Source organism: Phoenix dactylifera, chromosome 8, assembly GCF_009389715.1.
Source record: "Phoenix dactylifera cultivar Barhee BC4 chromosome 8, palm_55x_up_171113_PBpolish2nd_filt_p, whole genome shotgun sequence".
Classification (NCBI taxonomy): Eukaryota; Viridiplantae; Streptophyta; class Magnoliopsida; order Arecales; family Arecaceae; genus Phoenix; species Phoenix dactylifera.
Window position 1 is genome coordinate 6778214 of NC_052399.1, and position 19150 is coordinate 6797363.

The 19150-nt window shown below is 38.9% G+C and overlaps 1 protein-coding gene across 1 annotated transcript; it reads left to right on the top strand.

The window, feature by feature from the left end:
* Positions 1-16492: 16492 nt before the first annotated feature.
* On the top strand, positions 16493-17517 carry LOC113463310 (cell wall integrity and stress response component 1). Its single transcript, XM_026808087.2, has one exon. The coding sequence runs from the start codon at positions 16777-16779 to the stop codon at positions 17401-17403; it is 627 nt and encodes a 208-aa protein (XP_026663888.2). The 5' UTR covers positions 16493-16776; the 3' UTR covers positions 17404-17517.
* The last annotated feature ends 1633 nt before the right edge of the window (positions 17518-19150 follow it).

A 19150-nucleotide genomic window follows, 5' to 3' on the forward strand; every position in this document is an offset into this window, starting at 1 on the left:
TTCGGACAGAGTGGCGTGGTCTCAGGCCTCGTTAACTTGTGGGTGGCTTCCAAGGTGGGGTATTTTGAATTCAATTTGCGGTGGCAGTTTGGAAAATTGACTACGCGTTTGCTTCGCCATGACCGCCGGCCAAGCTCGAAGAAGTCAATAAGCTATACAAAATGTTTCATTTTATAGATATGCTTGCGCATAGGAATTAATATGAAGATGTCGGGAATATACATCTCACCTTCCGAGTATGTGGATTAGTGTTATTAATATGCTAGTGGGATTTTATAAAAAAACCCACATCATTCTAGATTTTGAATTAATAGAAGCTCTAGGTCATTCACACGTGGCATCAGACATACATTCCATCCACATATATATGGCAAGCTCTGCTTCAAGTTGAAATAGGGTTCACCCATAATTCAAAGAAGTACACAGTTCATGGCACATGCATAGCATTTTGTTGAATGTGTGATATTGATTAAAACTTTGGTAGGTGATAAGATGTGCGATAGTTATATTGCTCTTTCATGTTATTATATTTCTTTAACAAGAACTACTGATGCAACGTTTGTTAAAGTTGATAGATATTTTTATTGCTATGTACCATGCATTTTGCAGACCGTCGTGCTATGTAAAGGTACGTTAAAATATGCTTATAGGAGGCGAAAATTATTTGTAAAATTTTGGCAAGTAGTTGTATGGAACACACAATATATGCTAGGTAGGATTTATATGGTAATTTTTTACTTACATGGATATTAGTATCACTCTGTTGTTATTTTGTGTTGCTGATTTTTACTTGCACATATATCAATGTTGCTCTATTATACAAGACATGCATTGTTAACCCATATTAGTAGTAGAGCTCATCTTTACAAATATATCTCTTATTCGATAGATATATCTTTGTATCTTTCTACATTTTAGAAATATTCAGAAAGGAGAATCGCCACAAGCAAATCGGGATGCATCTATTGGCCAATGCTTAACAATTAAAAATATAAACGTGCCATGGACAAAGTTTCATATCGAATTATCAATTAATCAATCAAAGCACACCTATTCTCTCCTACTTGGACCAAACAAATGTATTATATATATATTAACTAGTTAAAAACACTACCTTGTGCCATCATTGTATTTGAAACATTCAAATTTACTTAAGAAATGATTGGATTAGACAACTATATATATCTTTTATGAAGGGAGTCATGTTGTAGACATATGAGCTGGATTTGCTTGCCATATGGAACAACAATGTTTATGAATGGAGAATTTTTCTGCTTTCTGATTATCTTATCAGATACTTAGAGCTGATATATATATAGAGAGTGGGATTTTTTAGCTGAAGCAAGGGGCCCTTGGCCTCTTTAGCTTATTATATTTTGAAATTTTAATACAATTATAAAAGCATAAAAATGGACAAAGTTTTGAATGAACCACAATATTCAGAAAAAAAAAAAGCAAGTAAAAAATGTAAATCATTCACTGAAATATGATGCATGAATTTTCCTTACATATATTGTCATGGATAAATTGGAAAATATTATGGACATTGACTAGTTCTCTGCGAAATCAACTACTTGCCAAATTAATTCTCCGGCAAATCATTCGTATTTTTTGATCATCGCTCACTTTGCAAATGGATGTGAAAATCGATGATTGGCCGAGCATAAGCAAGACTCTGACCAATGCAGTCTCCGCACCTTGGATGATCAGACTAGCTTTCACAAGCAGGTGCTTAGTAGCATTACTCAACGTTGAATCTAAATCAAATCAAAGTGCAGTAGATGAGATTTAGGGCTCGTTTGGTTCGCGGGAAAAGAAAGGGGGAAAGTGTGGTCAACGGGAAAGTAATGAGATGGCTCTTGTTTGGTTGGAGTTTTCAAAAGAGAGAGAAGGGAAAGTTGTATTCCCATGGGAATGTGATTCCCACATTTCATGGGAAAGTCTTTCCCATAAGAAACATGGGAAAGTAAAGGCGGAAATCACTCCATTTTTACTTTTTCCCAAAAAGTCCCTTCAGCATTAAAGAAGCATTAAAGAGGTATTAAAAACCTAATTTTTATTAAGGGCATAATAGGAATTATATATAACTTTCCTAGGAAAGTGGATGGCCAACCAAACATAAGCACCTTGGAAATTTGTCACTTTCTCATGGTCAACCAAACATGCCAAAAATACTTTCTTAGACATCCTCTTTCTAGGAATTTGTTTTTCAGGAATCATATTCCTAGGAAGGAAAATGCTTCCCGCGAACCAAACGAGCCCTTAAGCAGCTTAGATTCTGGATATCCAATTATTGGATCACTCATCTAATAAGTTCATCTCGAATTAAATAAAATCAGCAAAAAAAAAAAAAAGATATTTTGGCCAAATGCATCGGCGATACTGGGTTGTCTTGGAGACTTGGACCGACATCCGGAAAACTCGCAGCCCAATCAGCAACTTGCATAGCGTAATTGCCGGTTTAAGTCAAGATTGGGTCAAGGCTTACCATTAAAAAATATGGGCCTAATTGTAGGCCCAAATGTCTCCTTATTCTTGGCCCATCTCTAACAAAGCCCATATGTGAACCATCGGGCCAGCCGGCTTGGTTCCAACTTCCAAGTCATCGTTCAGTTCAAGAGGGTTCTTATTTTTTTTTTATTTTTTTAAGGAAATGATTTAAAAAAATAAAAAATAAAAACGGGGAGCGGGTCAGCCCGGCGATGGCTCATGAGTCGTACCTCGGCATCGCCGTCGGAGACTTCGAGCTTCAGATTCCGTTCTTTCTTTGTTTCTTCCTGAGTCTCTCCAGCGGAAGTGGGTGATCGATCGGATCCCCTTCTTTCTCTCCCCCCCTCTTCGGGGCCGCTCCTTGGCCTGCTCGATCGGTCGATTGGAAGGGCCAAGGCGGAGGCTTTCGTTAACCGATGGACGGCAGCGGCGACGGCGGCGACGGCGCGTTCGGCTCCTCCACCGTCTCTCACACCTGGAACGACTTCTTGGAGCGCATGCGCCAACCCTCCGCCATTGATTTCGTCAAATCCAGCAAGAGGTCTGCCGTCTGCCCCTTCTCAAATCCTCTAATTTCTTGGAACCCTTCTCATGACCTCTCTTTTTTATTTTGTATTTTGAATGGCATCTTGAATATAGATTGAACCCATTTTTTGTTGGAATGATTTGTTTTGGTGTGCCATGGGCTTCTTATTGGAGTCAAGATTCTGCCTGTCCCAAGAACTATAACGATAATTCTCATTAACGTTCATCTCACCGATCGAGTAGCCTGCTAGAGATGGGATTATTATAAAATGATACTCTCGGTGATTCATCGGGTCCTTTCTTTTTATGCGACACGTTTGAATCTAGTTTAGGAGGAACTGATAACTTCATTCTAAAATTATTTCCCACCGTCGACTGTTAATTTTTCGGAAAAAGAGCGTAGTTATTCCATCATGGCTACGTGTCCTCTTAGGAGACAAGTTGAAGAGATTTGACTCCAATTTTCTTATTCAAGATGACTTATGTCCCTCATTATCTTATCTACTGTCCAGAAAATTTAGTTAATAGAACATTCGAGGATGACACAAAAATAACGTTTTCCTTCATCTGCAACTCACTAAGAAATCATCATGTTTCACCTCATTGTTGGTCCAGGCTTGCCTTTTTGTTTCCTCGTTGTTTCTTTATGAAGTGTTAATGTAGTAAATGTTTTTCACATATTTTAACTAAGCTGTCGTCGAAGTCTAAACACTGATTTGTGTGGTGGTTCTACTTTAGAAGACAATCCATGCATGTTCTAAACTGGATCAACCTAAAGTGAGTAATGTGACTCAGGGAACTTGTAGATACCTTTCCATACCTTCTCTTTTTCCTGTTTCAAAATTGTTGGACAGAACTTAGGTGGTTACTTGGCTACTTGATCTATTTTTAAGAAATTATTTTGAATCAAAGCTTGTGAGGCCCTGGTTAACGACATTCATGTTCCACTGGACACCGAATTGATCACTAGTTTGCGCAGCACAAAGGGTGTTAATTCAAAAGTTATCTTCTTGTTAATTTGGACCATTTCAAACCACATGCTGGTGATTCTGTTTCTCAAGACTGAAGCTTTCTTTCTGATATTTTATGATGATAGAGTTTACTTTTATATTTCACTACCAATAACTAAACTTGCAATTAAATGGAAAACATAGATAAATTTGAAAATATTACACTTGGCAGTTTCATTGTCTCCTTTTCAAATAAAGCTCCTGATCCAGAAAAGGATAGTGCTGCTGTGCAAGAGTTTCTGCCAGCATGGAAGGGGCTATTTGGGCCCGTACGCTTTGGGCTGGTAGTTCAGAAGAAGAGCTGGAGAGTGCTGGTGAGGTAAGCTTTCTCATAATTATCTTGCTCATATGTGGATATCAGATCAGCTGTATTTTCTTGATGAACTTTTGGAAGTATATTACTTATTGCTGAGAATGGAAAACATAATGATGAAATATGCCAAAGCCCGCACCAATTTAGGGTCAAACAAGGAACATCCACGGGAGATGATCTAACTTCTACTTAAGAAGTCTTGAGGTCTCATACATTTTCCATGCTGTCATTATGAAGTATAAAGTATAAACATTCATATCCCTCTCTTTCCAGATTCCATCATAATAGCACATAACTAAGAATTTAAAATTTATTAGCTTCTCCAAACAAATTTTGAACCAAATCTTAAAAAAAAACCCTACCTACTATCTAGCAGTATCGCTAGGTCTATAACTCTATATATACTTTTGCACACACAATATTCAGAAATGTGTACTTTATCTTTTATTCTTCCGTGAAAACTGCAACTAGTGTGAAAGTGCATGACATTTCCTTACTCATGATGTATCAGAAAGCACTCATCAAACAATGCCTAGATATATTATTGTCTCATGTGGGTGAATGGATCCTTAATTTTAGATGTAATGTCTTTTTGTCAAACACAACATATGAGCATGCCAAGATGGTTCTGATGCTTTGAAGCCCATCACTAGGGTAAACTGGTGCCGGTCCCCTTTGTGCTTGATTTTGAGAATAGGTGGGTCGATTCAAACCAAAATGAATATGTATATTGCTAGATTTTATTCAATCTTTGTTCTTTTCCAAATGCCAGCCACAAGTCCTAGGTCATGAAATGGTGATTTAGCGTAAAGATCTTGAGATTATGAAATATGGTCATGTAAGTGGCAAGTGGCAAGACTTAAGGAAATGATTTATTTGTGCCAGAGGAAGTACGTGACAGATCTTTTAAGTAAATCTAATATATGTGGGTCCATTTTTATAAAATATGGAAGGATTTGGATGCTTAGCCTCTCGCTGATCAAGGAGAACTGTTTGAAGATCCTAAGAGATGCATAAGATTGGTAACTCGTTTGTTTAAATGATGATTATTCATTGTTGGTGAATGTTGTCGACCAGTTTATGCAAGTTTTGTAAAAAAATCTCACATGGATGCATGGATAGAAAATCTTAGATGCTCAAAAGGTGGTCATGAACAAGATATCTTATATAAGAGAATGGCCATGTCATGTCTAAGTGTTTTCTAATGTCTATTGTGGAGGCCATTAATGGTCTAAGGTCAACTCTAGTACTGTACCTCTAAGATCAGCTACTGCTTATTGTATCTCTAAGATCGACTACTGATTTTGTACTTTTGCTGGAGGTAACCTATTAACCTTAAAGAGCACGAAATGAAGTGTAGGTGCAAGATTCGGCGCAAAGATAGACCATGACATTACATAATTCATGAATTCTTATGGTTGTTCATTCTTGTAAAATTGAAGCTTTGTTTAAGGGTCATTTACCATGGCAATTAGTCACCAGGGGATTAAAGAAACGGCCAAGCATTTCTTGAACATAAGAAACATATTTGCATGGACTGACACTTTATATCAGACTTAGCTGAGAATAAAGAAGTGGTCACATCACAATTCTGGTCAAAGAATCAATTGAATGGCATGTTTATATTGTTATTCTATGCTCGGACGGTTTGGTATCTACCTCTTGCTTGAGAGGGTTGTTAGAGATTGCAGTTTTATTGGTTGAATTGATATGTGTTGCTTTTATTAATAATTAAATAGCTTATTTAATTATTTAATATGTATCCATAAAAGAGCATGAATTCATATATGTGGCTAATAACCACCAAAGTTCAAAAAGATAAGCGTTTTAGGAGTTAATGATTAGTTGCTGATTTCTAGTTTTCTAATTGAAGGGAAGTGGGTGTTCAACTAGACTGAGCAATCCTTTATTTTCTGTTTAATCTTCTTTCTCTCTCTTCTTCTTCCTCCCTACCATATTTCTCTTCTTTTTGCTTTTTGGCATTGTTAACCATTCACTGTAGTGTCTTTCTCATTTATTTCTCACCTGCAATCTGATCTACTCTTCAAATCAGCTGATCTGCTGCTTTCTTTGATTGGTTAGCTTTACGCTTCTTGCGTAGTAAAATTAATATCAAATATAAAGACAATGTCTCTGCTGGGCGCTCTTCATTTGTCTGCGAGCAATCACCAAGTTCCAGACCAATCATTTGTGGTAAGTAGAGATCCAAATGTGAAGGACAGATCAATTGCACCTGGGCCATCCACCTCAGATTTGTAAAGAAAGGGGAGCCACTGATCTTCTGAAGGATGATAACTTGAGTAGATACTTCGAGGAGTAACCACTCTTGTTTGCTTGCGCTGGAGATTTTGACAGTTGCTGATGTAGAAAACCTTCTGAATTGCTACAAACAGCTTGTTCTTAGGTATGTATCTCTTTCCAAAGGAATGGACATCAGTAGTGAATCTCTTCCTGTGTCCAGTGAGCAGACACCAGCAGAAACTGCAGCCACCCAGGAGCTTGAAGATGTAGCAGAAACAGAGATGAACAATGAGAAGGATGATGTGATTTGTAGAAAAAATGATAGTTCAAGTGAGAATTTGATTTCAGGAATGGATGGCACTGAGTACAAGAATGATCTTGCCCTTTCAGGTGCAGAAAAGGATGATGAAATCCATTACCTTACTTTCGCAACATGTGGAACAGTTTTTTCTGCCTTATGTATAGTAGATGCCATGGAAATTATTCTCTACGCTCAATGCAAGTAGAACACAGTTGTATGTCAGGAAGCATAAAGCTGGTGTTTGATTTAGAAGATTGTGGTTCAGAGGGAGAAGGGAGTGGAACATGGCTGCGTTTTATGAAAAAAAAAAGGTATATTATACCTGTCTGTGGGAAACACAAGTAAACCAAATTCTGCCGGTCTATCAATTTCCCCACTCTTGGTCCACCTTTCACAGGTCAACTTGAATGCTATTGAGAGCATTTTTTTTTTTAGTCGGTACAAGCTCTTGAGAGCATTTAACATATTGAAATTGATTCATCAGTGCAGCATTTCACTTTGCTGCTATTCTAATACTGCTTGATCTGGATGATGCATTCTTTCTTCATCCTCTTTCCAGGACATGTCTCCAGGTACGCCTTCTCTGATTAATACTCGGGATTTTGCTTGCCAACCTTAACATTAACAAAGAAAAATCTCTAATCAAATGGTTAAATATCTATCTATGCTGTCTTAGGCAAGCATCCATCCACTAAAACAACGAGCTTGCTATCACATTCACATCCAATCCATTACTATCCAGATTGGCTAATACCTTTCCCTCCTTCCGAGAGAATTCATTAATTTTCATAAGTACTCGATAGAATTGAGGATCTAGTGTGATCTCTATCGAGTTTAGTGCGATCTCTTTCAACCAGACCTGGCGCTGGGCTTGATTGGCCTAATTCTCCGTAAGTTAAAGATGTTAGAATGCCACATCATTCTTCTCTCAAACTATCTCCCATAACTATTCCGAACTGTTTAAACAGAATTAGTTTTAATTAGTTCCTTGTAACCAGCTCATTTAACTAATTCTGGAACCTTCATTTTTCCTCTATAATACTGTATCACAACTCAATAGTCTGTGTGGAAAATCAATACATTCTTCTTCCTCATTTCACTTTTATTTTCCTCTTTGTTTTCTCTGTACAGTAACCAGCATTTCACCGTGCCGGTTACTGTTCAGTTGTGCCAGAGTTTCAAATGTAAAACTCTTCATGGTATCAGAGCAGGGATCCAGTGCTTCATCTCATGCACGGATTATATGTCTGACTGCTTCAATCTTGAAGTAGTTCTGCCTTCCCTCAGCAATCGATCGATGGCATCTCCTGGTTCCGTCAATAGGTCCGACGAAGCTGCCAGGAGCTCTTCTACCTTGGCTATATCTCCCAATCTCAAATTTCTGGTCACCAGAATACAGTCCTTAGTACCTAATCATCTCACATCTGATAACTATCTAACTTGGAAATCCCAGATTACTAGGATTTTTAAGGCTAGTGGCTTCTTCGGTTTCCTTGATGGAACCACTAAACCTTCTTCTCTATCCAACCCTATTGCGTTTGAAACTTGGTCCTTCACTGACCAGTTTCTAGCTACTGCATTAAACTCCACCATCTCTTCCACTGTTTTACCATTTGTGATTAATCTTGATCACTGTGACCAAATCTGGTCTACTTTGGAAGTTCGTCTGAATTCTACCACCAGATCCCATATAATTCAGCTTAAAAATGAACTTCATAATATCAGGAAGAATGAACTTTCCATGCATCAATATCTTCATGGGGTTCATGAGAAGGTAGATGCTCTGACTGCAGCTGGTTTGAGTCCGGATGTTGAAGATGTAATTCTTTATATTCTCAATAGACTTCCACCTACGTATGACTCCTTTGCTACATCATTCGGACACGATCATCCTCCATTACTCTTGATGAGCTCTATGCTCTATTATGCAGTGAAGAATTTATTCTAGCTGCTAAAGACAAGCAGGCCACTGTAGGAGATTCAGCTTTTGCTCTGCTGGCCACTAGAGGATGAAGCTGAGGACGTTTTGCCTATACTAGCAGGGGCAGAGGTCGCTCTCGATTCGGGAGTTGGAATTCTTCTACACAGAGCAGGGATCATAGATCCATTGTTGAGTGTCAAATTTGCTACAAAAGGGGACACACAGCATCATATTGTTGGTTCCGAATGGATCCCAACTACCATGTGCCAACTGCTACTTGTCCTCAGGCTCTTATTGCACATTCCTCCTCTGATTCTACTTCAGGTGATTGGATTTTGGATAGCGGTGCATCTGCCCATATGACATCGGATTCTTCTTTACTACAAAATCCGGTGTCATATCGTGGTTCAGAGAAAATTATGCTTGGTGATGGTTCCTCTACTTCGATCAGCCAGTCAGGTACAGGCGTTATTCACACTCCATTTCATTCATTTCGTCTTTCACAACTTTTGCATGCCCCACATATTTCTCATAACCTCCTGTCTATTCATAAATTTGCCACTGATAACAACTGCATTCTAATCTTTGACTCTACTGGTTGCACTGTCAAGGACAAAGTTCCCAACAAAATCCTTCTTCAGAGTCCTTGCACTGAGGGGCTTTACATAGTTCCTCTTCAGACTGTTCAACGTTCTTCATCCTCATCATCGTCTCAGTCACTTACTGCTTCCATGTCCTCCTCTGCATCTCTTTGGCATCATCAACTTGGGCATCCTTTGATCTCTGTTCAATCTGAAGTATCCAAGCAGCTTCGTCTTCCCTCTGTTACAAGTCTTTCTTCATGTTCATCCTGCTGTATGGCAAAGAGTCACAGGCGCTCTTTCAAACTGTCTTCCATTTCTTCTTCTCAACCTTTAGAAATAATTCATTCTGATGTATGGGGACCATCTCCCTCTTTTTCTGTAAAGGGATTCAAATTTTATGTGTTGTTTCTTGATGATTTCACTCGTTTTTCTTGGGTCTATCCACTGGCCAGCAAATCTGATGTATTTCCCACGTTTGAAAAATTCAAAACGCTCGTTGAAAATCAATTCTCCTCCTCCATTAAAATTTTTCGCTCTGATGGTGGAGGTGAATTTCACAATGGACGTTTCAATTCTCTCTTTGCTCAATCTGGCATCGTTCATCAAATGTCTGCTCCTTACACGCCTGAGCAGAATGGTGTTGCTGAACGCAAACACCGGCACTTGCTTGAAGTAGTCCGGAGCCTGCTGCTGCATTCCTCTCTTCCCTCTCAATTTTGGGTTGAAGCTTTACTCACTGCAACCTATCTCATTAATCGTCTGCCTACACCTTTACTCTACCACAAATCTCCTTTTGAACTGCTGTATCACAGGCCACCTGACTACAAGTTCTTGAGAACTTTTGGTTGTCGTTGTTATCCATGGCTCAAACCTTCTGTTTCTTCAAAACTTTCACCTCGGTCCACTCCATGTGTGTTCCTTGGTTATTCTTCTCAGCATAAGGCATATAGATGTCTTAATCCCTCCACTGACAAGGTTTTTATCTCTCGACATGTCGAGTTTGATGAAAACAATTTTCCATTTTCCTCTTCCAATGCTACTATCTCGTCTCATCCACCTTTACTATCTTTTCCTTGTTTAGTATCACCATCTATGCTCCGATCTTCATCCTCTAATTCCTTGTTATCTCCATTTTCCGATACAGGTTCTCCTGCACCCACTCATTCCTCTGCTACAGCTACTTCCACTTCTCCACCATCACTCCCATCCTCTATTTCTTCACCTGTCCTGTCTACTGTGCCTGTTCCTCGTCACCATATGATTACCAGGTTACAAAGTGGCTCTCTACGGCCTAAGCGCATATTTTCTCTGCACTAAACTACTGAGGATCATGCCGAGCCTTCCTGCTACACCTCGGCAGCGAAAGATCCCAATTGGAGACGGGCTATGTCTCAAGAATTTGATGCTCTGATGATTCAAAACACCTGGGAATTGGTTCCTCGTCCTTCTTCTCAGCATGTTCTTGGATGCAGATGGATATACCGACTTAAACATCACTCTGATGGCTCACTTGCTCGGTACAAGGCCAGGCTTGTTGCACAGGGATTCAAGCAAGAATATGGCATTGATTATACTAAAACATTCAGCCTTGTTGCTAAATTTCCCACTATTCGAGTTCTTCTTGCTCTTGCTCTTGCTCTTACATCCAAATGGAGTATTCGTCAGCTTGATGTGTCCAATGCATTTCTTCATGGTAGTTTGGATGAATCTGTGTTCATGGAACAACCAAGAGGCTTTGTCAATCCTTCCTATCATGATCATGTTTGTCATCTCAAAAAGGCCATCTATGGGTTGAAACATGCCCCCAGACAGTGGTTTGCAACCTTCTTAGGTTTTTTATTGGATCATGGTTTCAAGTCAAGTGAAGCAGATCCATCTTTGTTTATTTTTCAGAAAGCTGGGGATGTTCTTTACATTCTCGTTTATGTGGATGATATCCTACTCACCGGGAACAATCCTACAGCTATGTCTCTTCTTTTCTCTCATTTTCATATGAAAGATCTGGGTAATATCTCCCACTTCCTTGGTCTTCAGGCTACTTTCTCTGCCAATGGTGTTTCCCTCAGTCAACAACACTATGCTCTAAAACTTCTTCAGAAAGCTGGACTACAGGATTGCAAACCGGTTTCCTCTCCATTACCCACCAAACGTGAGGTCCCAACGAATTTATCTGGTCTATTTTCCAAATCGGAGCTGTACCGAAGCTTAGTTGGTTTTCTTCAATACCTCACTGTTACTCGTCCTGATATCTCATTTGTAGTAAATTTTCTTTGTCAGTTTATGCATTCCCCGCTTGACTATCATTACTAGTTGATCAAACGGGTTCTTAGATATGTAAAAGGCACACTATCTTCATCTCTTCAATTTCAGCCTGGGTCTTTTCAGTTGGTTGCCTATTCAGACTCCGATTGGGCAGGTGATTCCACCGATCGAAGATCTACCTCAGGTTTTTACATTTTTCTTGGGCCCAATCTGGTTTCTTGGCATGATAAAAAGCAACCAACCGTAGCAAGATCTTCAACAGAAGCTGAATACCGAGCCCTGGCAGTCACCGCATCTGAACTCATCTGGCTTCGACGTCTTCTCTCCGAGTTTCGGATTTTATCCTCTGCACCCACAGTTTTACATTGTGACAATATCTCTGCCATTACTCTGGCCAACAATCCAGTCTTTCATGCCCGGACGAAGTACATCGAAGTGGATTGCCACTTCGTTCGGGAAAAGGTTCACTCCGGCGAAATTTGTTTGGCTCATATAGCCACTGAGGATCAACCAGCCGATCTGTTCACCAAACCAGTCTCCATTTCTCGACATCATCATCTCTGTTCCAAGCTGAAGATTCGAATGCCTCCTTCAGCTTGAAGGGGGGTGTTAGAATGCCACATCATTCTTCTCTCAAACTATCTCCCAGAACTATTCTGAACTATTTAAACAGAATTAGTTTTAATTAGTTCCTTGTAACAAATACAGCTGAGATCTACCAGCTCATTTACCTAATTCTGGAACCTTCATTTCTCCTCTATAAATACTGTATCACAACTCAATAGTCTGTGTGGAAAATCAATTCATTCTTCTTCCTCATTTTATTTTTATTTTCCTCTCTGTTTTCTCTGTACAGTAACCAGCATTTCACCGTGCCGGTTACTGTTCAGTTGTGCCAGAGTTTCAAATGTAAAACTCTTCAAAAGGTAGTCTCGGGCTCTCGGCAGTCGACCCAATGGATCTAGCTCAGGTGTTTTCTACCGATGATGTGCAGGCTCTAGTTCTAGTATTGTATATAGTTTGAGCTGTACCCGGCAATTGGCCTGACGTCGCCGGTGTAACTTTCAACTAGTCCCGGCACTTGCCCGAACGGGACTAGTTCAATTTTTACGCCGTGCAATCTCTATCTAATTCGAGCTTACTCCTGACCGCTCGGGAGTGACATAGGTTATAAACTTTGAACTAGTCCTGGCAGTTGGCAGGACTAATTCAAATTATTATGCAATCTTTTTCGAGTTCTAACTAATCTTGCCATAGAACCTAACAAAACTAGTTCTCTCCTTTTTCTTTTTTTTTTCTTTGATTCTTTTCATATATAGTCTCGGCGGCTGTCCTGCCGGGACTAGTTTAAGTGTATTTCATGCATTCAAGATATCAAGTTTAACTGTTGCAATGACAGAATTGGTTACAAGTAACCTCATATATATATATATATATATATATATATATATATATATATATATATATATATATACACACACATATATATATCATGTAAAAGTTTCTCATGTAAGATATTCGAACTAATCCGAACAAATCCCTGCAGTTGGGGTGACCCGAGCAGTAGTTCTCTGTTAGGTTTTAACCAGTTCCGGCACTGGGCTTGCCGAGACTATGTCAAATATAACATGCCTGCATTTTTTTTGAAAAAAAAACACCACCTCCCATGGCCTCCGTGGCATGTGATTTTGGGTCAGATCTATGTCAGTCCTGTGCTGTTATCTTGACCAAGACCTGACTGCCCAAGGATAAAAATCTGGCATATAGACTGGACTTGTAAGCACAAGGTGGGGACTGGGTCAAGTCTCCCAGTACTTAAAAATTACAACTTCAGATGTAGCACGTCAAGACTATGTAGGTCTAGTCTAACAAAGAAATAGAAATGCACTAAGGAATTGAAGGTTGTGGCAATCATTTTAGACACTGATGATACGATTTGTTAGTCTTTGAAGAAAGAGAAGTCTCTAAAATGGGGTTTAAATCCATTAAGCTTATATTTTTTGATTCAAGAATTAAAATTGTTTGCAGCTAAACTAGGTTTGAAACATTCCATGGGGCTGTGTCTGCACTCTCTCTTGGCATTCAACGGTCTTTGGTTTGAGGTTGTATCTTTCGCACGAAAGAAGGATACACGTTCCTTCGCACCCATCGACTATTGGATCATCCATTGGATCACAGTCTTTGATTGGTAGAATACATATACAATTCATAATTTTAAAATTCAATAATTATGATGCAAATCTTATTAGATGGCTTATATGGTGCACATCTTGTGCACCTAACTCGATTGATCCAATCATACTCACTTTCGACCATCCTAAATCCTACAAACTTGCACCACAATTTTATAAGCCCATGCCATCGAGCTCAGCGAAATTAAATAATTGCAACCATCATCATGAAGTACACTTTTATTTTAGAAAGTTGAGTTTGATCATGATCATTGGAAAAATTATACATCAAGATGCTAGAAAAAACATGCCAAAGAAAGGAAAAGGCATGCATTAGACATGGTTTAATTAAGATCATCATAACAGCTCGCAACTTCTGCATATTTACACACATATAACAATGGATGATACCATGTTTTCAAGAATTCAAAATTTATTTTCTTACAATAGTTTTAAAAACTATAACTATAATAGTAAAAATAAAAGATAAGACAAAATTTATGTATTATAATAATAAATAAAATGAATGCTAATTAGATGTCGTCATGTCCGATAAATTTATTATCCCTGCTTATTTAAGCACCTTAATTTTCTCCTATATCTTCATGTGGGGTCCTACATGCAAAGAGTAGGGATGCAATTTTGCTAGCAAGGGAGATCAATATCTTTGCACTGGTTACAAGTGCTATCCAATTAATATCAATGTGCATCTTATCTACTTTTAATTATTGATACTAAACTAGACATCAGTGCTGTGCTTCTCCAAATGAATGGTACACCTTTTTTTCTCTCTTGAAAAACAGAAAACACTTAGATGGGAAAAAAGTGATGCAGTGTCATATAGCTATGGATGGTAGACTAGCTGATCTCCTTTTCAGAGAGAGAGCCAACTTGACATGCCCTAGAGTTTTTTTTAATATATATATATATATATATATATATATATATATATATATATATATATATATTAAATTTTTAAGATGAGGATGGAGTTCCAATTCTGCCCCCTATCCTCTACTTGTAGCATTTCGGTTTGTTTTTTTTTTTTGAGATAAAAAAATTCTCATCTTTCTTTTTTTTTCCGACATGTATTTTTTATAAAAATATTAAAGTAGGTTGCAAAGAATAAAAACACCTAATTTTGATCATGTTCAAAAAAGAATCTTACCGTATCTCTGAAATCTCTCAGCAAAACTAGCCTAATACTCGATACTAGATAATAAATTCATAGCCATCGAGAGGCGAATGGTGCTATGGATCGGATAGCTTTCTACATGGCCGAGCATTTCGGTGATATTTCATGAATTGATTCTATATTTATTTGTTCTCCATTTTATAATATTTTATTTTTTTAATTTTATAGATGTATTCATACTAAAATAGCACAATTTTTTTATTTTTTTTATATATAAAGTAAATCATCCATTGCTGCGTCTGAATTAAAGTTCGGTGATGAACCCTGGAAGATCTGAATTTTGTAATCTTGACCCACCCTCTCCACGCTTGGCAGCAGTGCTTAAATGGTCAGGGCAAAGCCTAGGTGGGAGCCTTCCTCTTTTCTTTTTTTTTTTTTCTAGTAAATATGCGAGCCTTCAATTTTTCAAGATGAGTGGGCCCCAAAAACCCCAGTTTGATGTCGACTACTCGACGCGCGTTTTACTCCAGTTCGTAGAGTCTGTGGACCAAGAACGATGGTTCCAAACTCTGCCCCCCCAAGTCTTTCCATGTTACTTCCAATCCACTTCATATCTCTATCTATGCATTTGGACGACTTGAAAGTGTTGAACTGTTGATTGGTCGAATGGAAATTAATTCTTGCCACTAGGAGAAGGAAATATTATCTGGCTGAGTCCCTCTCTGATCTTTGTTATTTGTCCCTTAACTTGTAGGAATTATTGTTTGATCCCCATGGCAAACTCCTGCCCATTCAGGATGGCCTTTTATGTTACTACATTGTTAGAGCTCATCATTTCATCATATTAATAAGGCTTGAAAAATTGTTTGATATTACCTTCTTTACTCCCAGGAAGAGAAGTGGTATTGAGATGCAACCTCAAATAAAAACCGAGCTGGAAGGACAATAACCAACAGACTGAAATGTAAACTTAGAAAAACAGCCTTTTTTTTTTTTTGTGCAGGAAGATGTTCTTCTCTGTACATAACCAAGCAATTTTTTTTACTCTTTGTTTCTTCTCTTTCCTCTACTCTCACAAGACCAACAATTTTCATTTTTTTCATGTCATTCTCTCTTTTATCAAGTTGAAAAATTTGCTTCCATGAAAAATCTTACAACAGTCACAAAAAAAAGAAGAAAACTTGCTCCCTTTTGCCCTGTGCATAACAAAAGTTCTTTTTTTTGTTGTTGCATATTGATAGAGAGACGTAACTTCTTGAAAAATCTTTCAAGCAAAATAAAGCCCTGTACATTTGTTTTGAGTAAAATTGAAATACTAAAAAAATTGACATTATCCAAATAAGTAAAACTACAACTTCCAACCATTTGCACGAAAAAGTATGAATTGAGGATGGAGATATTAAGAAGCGATAAAATGCATGTACAAGATTTTCCAAACAAAAAAATAAAAGACAATTTAATAGACTCGGTGCAATTACAAGGACCTGCAAAGAAATCAATCAAACTCAAGGGACTTCAAAAAATGGTCAATTTGGGCCAAGAGATGAGGCTTGCCATAGACTCGGTAGAAATTTGTCCACCCTACTCAGGGGCTACGATATAATTCTCCCTCTTGGATCTTGATATTTTTTTCCCCTGCCAAGAAAATTCTATGAATAGGTCCGAACGTCCCATGCACGTTAACGTAGACCTAAGACCACACCTTCAAATATTCTTCATTGACTGACCGAACACCCCCCCTCAAGTCTCCCATATATCCCCACCTCCTCCCCCACCCCTCCCCACCACCTCACAAGTCACACCGGCCACTTCACCTCAGCCCAATGGACCGCCACCACCACCACCACCGCCACCGCCGCCACCACCACCACCACAACGCTGGCCACCAAGTCAGCTCCTTCAATCTGTCAGGGTGCATGAAACTTCCTCAAATCAAAGACACCACCACAAAGATAACCCCGGGCACCGCCACCTCCTCCTCCTGTCCTCCTCCGAAGAAAAATCACCATCGCGGCCGCCACCACTTTGTGACCGCCGACCCCTCGTCCCCGAAAATTGGCTGCATGGGCCAGATCAAAAGGAAAAGCAAGTCATCTAGCTCCACCACCACCACCTCCTCCTCCTCCTCCTCCTCCTCCTCCTCCTACTCGCCGTCGTTGAGCACTAGTTCTTCGGATTCGAAAAGCCGAAACAAGTTGTTCGGGCTCAAGAGGGCCTTCATGGCGAGGAGCGTGGGGTCGCAGGCGAGCTCGAAGGTCAGGGATGATCGCGGCGGCGTGTCGATGGTGGTTAACGTGGCGGATTTGGACCCGCCATTGCCGGTGGTGAGGCGGCGACCGGGGAGCGACGGGAATTCGGTCGGCTTGTGGGAGAGGAGATGCGGTGGGGAGGCGTTGGCGGGTCTCCAGCTTGAGCAGCCGCGGCTTTACCTCTATGCCTCTGTCCTGTAGCGCGGGGGCGGAGGAGCAAACGGTCATCTAATGTTGCATGCTATTTTTCGCTTCAAAGGTTAGGACTAGTACTAGCGCTTTGTATAGCACAGTGAGAATTTGGGCCCTGATGCTGGGGGGGGGGGGGTCAATCCAACTCCTTTAAATTTTTTTTTTTTTTCCCTTCTCTTTTTTTCCTCAAATAAAATCATTGTATTAATTTCGAGGACAGATGTTCAGCTTACTTTGTTGCAAGTATGGTTTCTTTCTAAAACAAAATTGTGGATTTCTTCCAAGAACAATTGTGCTAGGTGAAGATTTGAATTTAGAAAAAGGTTGAGTTTGTTAAAAGTTTGGACGAAATTCAGTGTTTTTTTTTTTTGAGCAAAAAAGTGTGACCACTTGGGAAGTTCTTGTGTAGCACCCAGAAATTCAGATAACTAAAACTTAGGAAAATGATAAAAATGTAGAATGTAGAATCATTGGTATTCATGCAATGAGAGGTTGCAATAGTGAACAGCAAAAATTCATGTAATATTAAAATTCATAAATCATTAAGTTAATTTGATCAATTTAATCATCCAAGAATGGATCAAAGAATCACTTGGCCAACAAAAGGAGAAGTGAATATGTAGTTCAAGAGCTTTTCAATTATCTGGAGAAACTTATTATTATCATTTTCTGAATGGACAAGATATTGTTACTTTGAGTTCTCTTCTTCTGCACACCTCTATTTGTAGTAAGAAGATAGGCAAAATCCATATCAAACTTTGGGAGTGTCATATAAACATGGGATGCTCTGTTTATTTGGGATTTTTGAGTGTGACACCATATAGAAATTTAATATTATAATTATATCCCTCATACTACCTTCATATTATTTCTCTTTGGCAATCACCTATGAATATTCAAGCTTCAATCCAACTGCTTTTCTCCTCGTAGTCCTCTCCAATTTGCTCATCCAGCATCTATTGTATTAGCGCTTCAAGCTAAGTCAGTATTTGTGTTACCAAACTTATTTCCAAGTTGAATTGCAAAGCAGCTGGCTAAATAGGCTGCAATTCGACCGAAATCATGAGGTTAATAACTATCATCAACATTTCACAATACCTGCCCATAACCATTGCGGTGCTCCGAGAAAGGACCTCCTTGGATTAGGGATAGCTCTATAGCTAAAAATAAGGACGCTAATGCTTCTCTCATCCAAGACAACGTTAGCCCCTTAAATGATTTCTTTGCACTCTCATGATTGGTATTCATCTTAAAGTTACATAATTAAAAATGGTCGATCAAAGATTGAACAGTTCTCATGGCAAGTTACCATTATGAGTGTCAGTGGTTGATCTAGGTACCTTTTTTTTCTGAAATTTTTCCGCCACCACCAGCTAGAGTAACAGGCCTAACAGGAATTTTATAAGCATTCTTTCAACAAAATGTCGAAACCTTTTCCTGCATATCTCAGAGGCTAAGACACTCTAGATACATTTATCCGATCAGCCAGAGCTAAAATTTTATTCCATTTAAATAATCTTCTCATTTACAAACATGGCATTAACTTTTGTTGCACAAGTTTTGGATTAATTGATAGCATTGAGATGGACATTAGAGATAGACACTTGCCCGATAATAGGATTACTCCGGTTGCTTAGAAATAAATAGCACCGATATTTTCACCTATGTGGATTATGACCGATAGGATTTAAAACAGTCTTAGGAAGACAGGTTAATTAGCAGTAAGAACTCCGAAGTACCCGTAAGGAAGCTATGC

Excerpts from the sequence above, each read along its gene's own strand:
- LOC113463310 (XM_026808087.2), top strand. The coding sequence starts at position 16,777 with ATGGACCGCCACCACCACCACCACCGCCACCGCCGCCACCACCACCAC.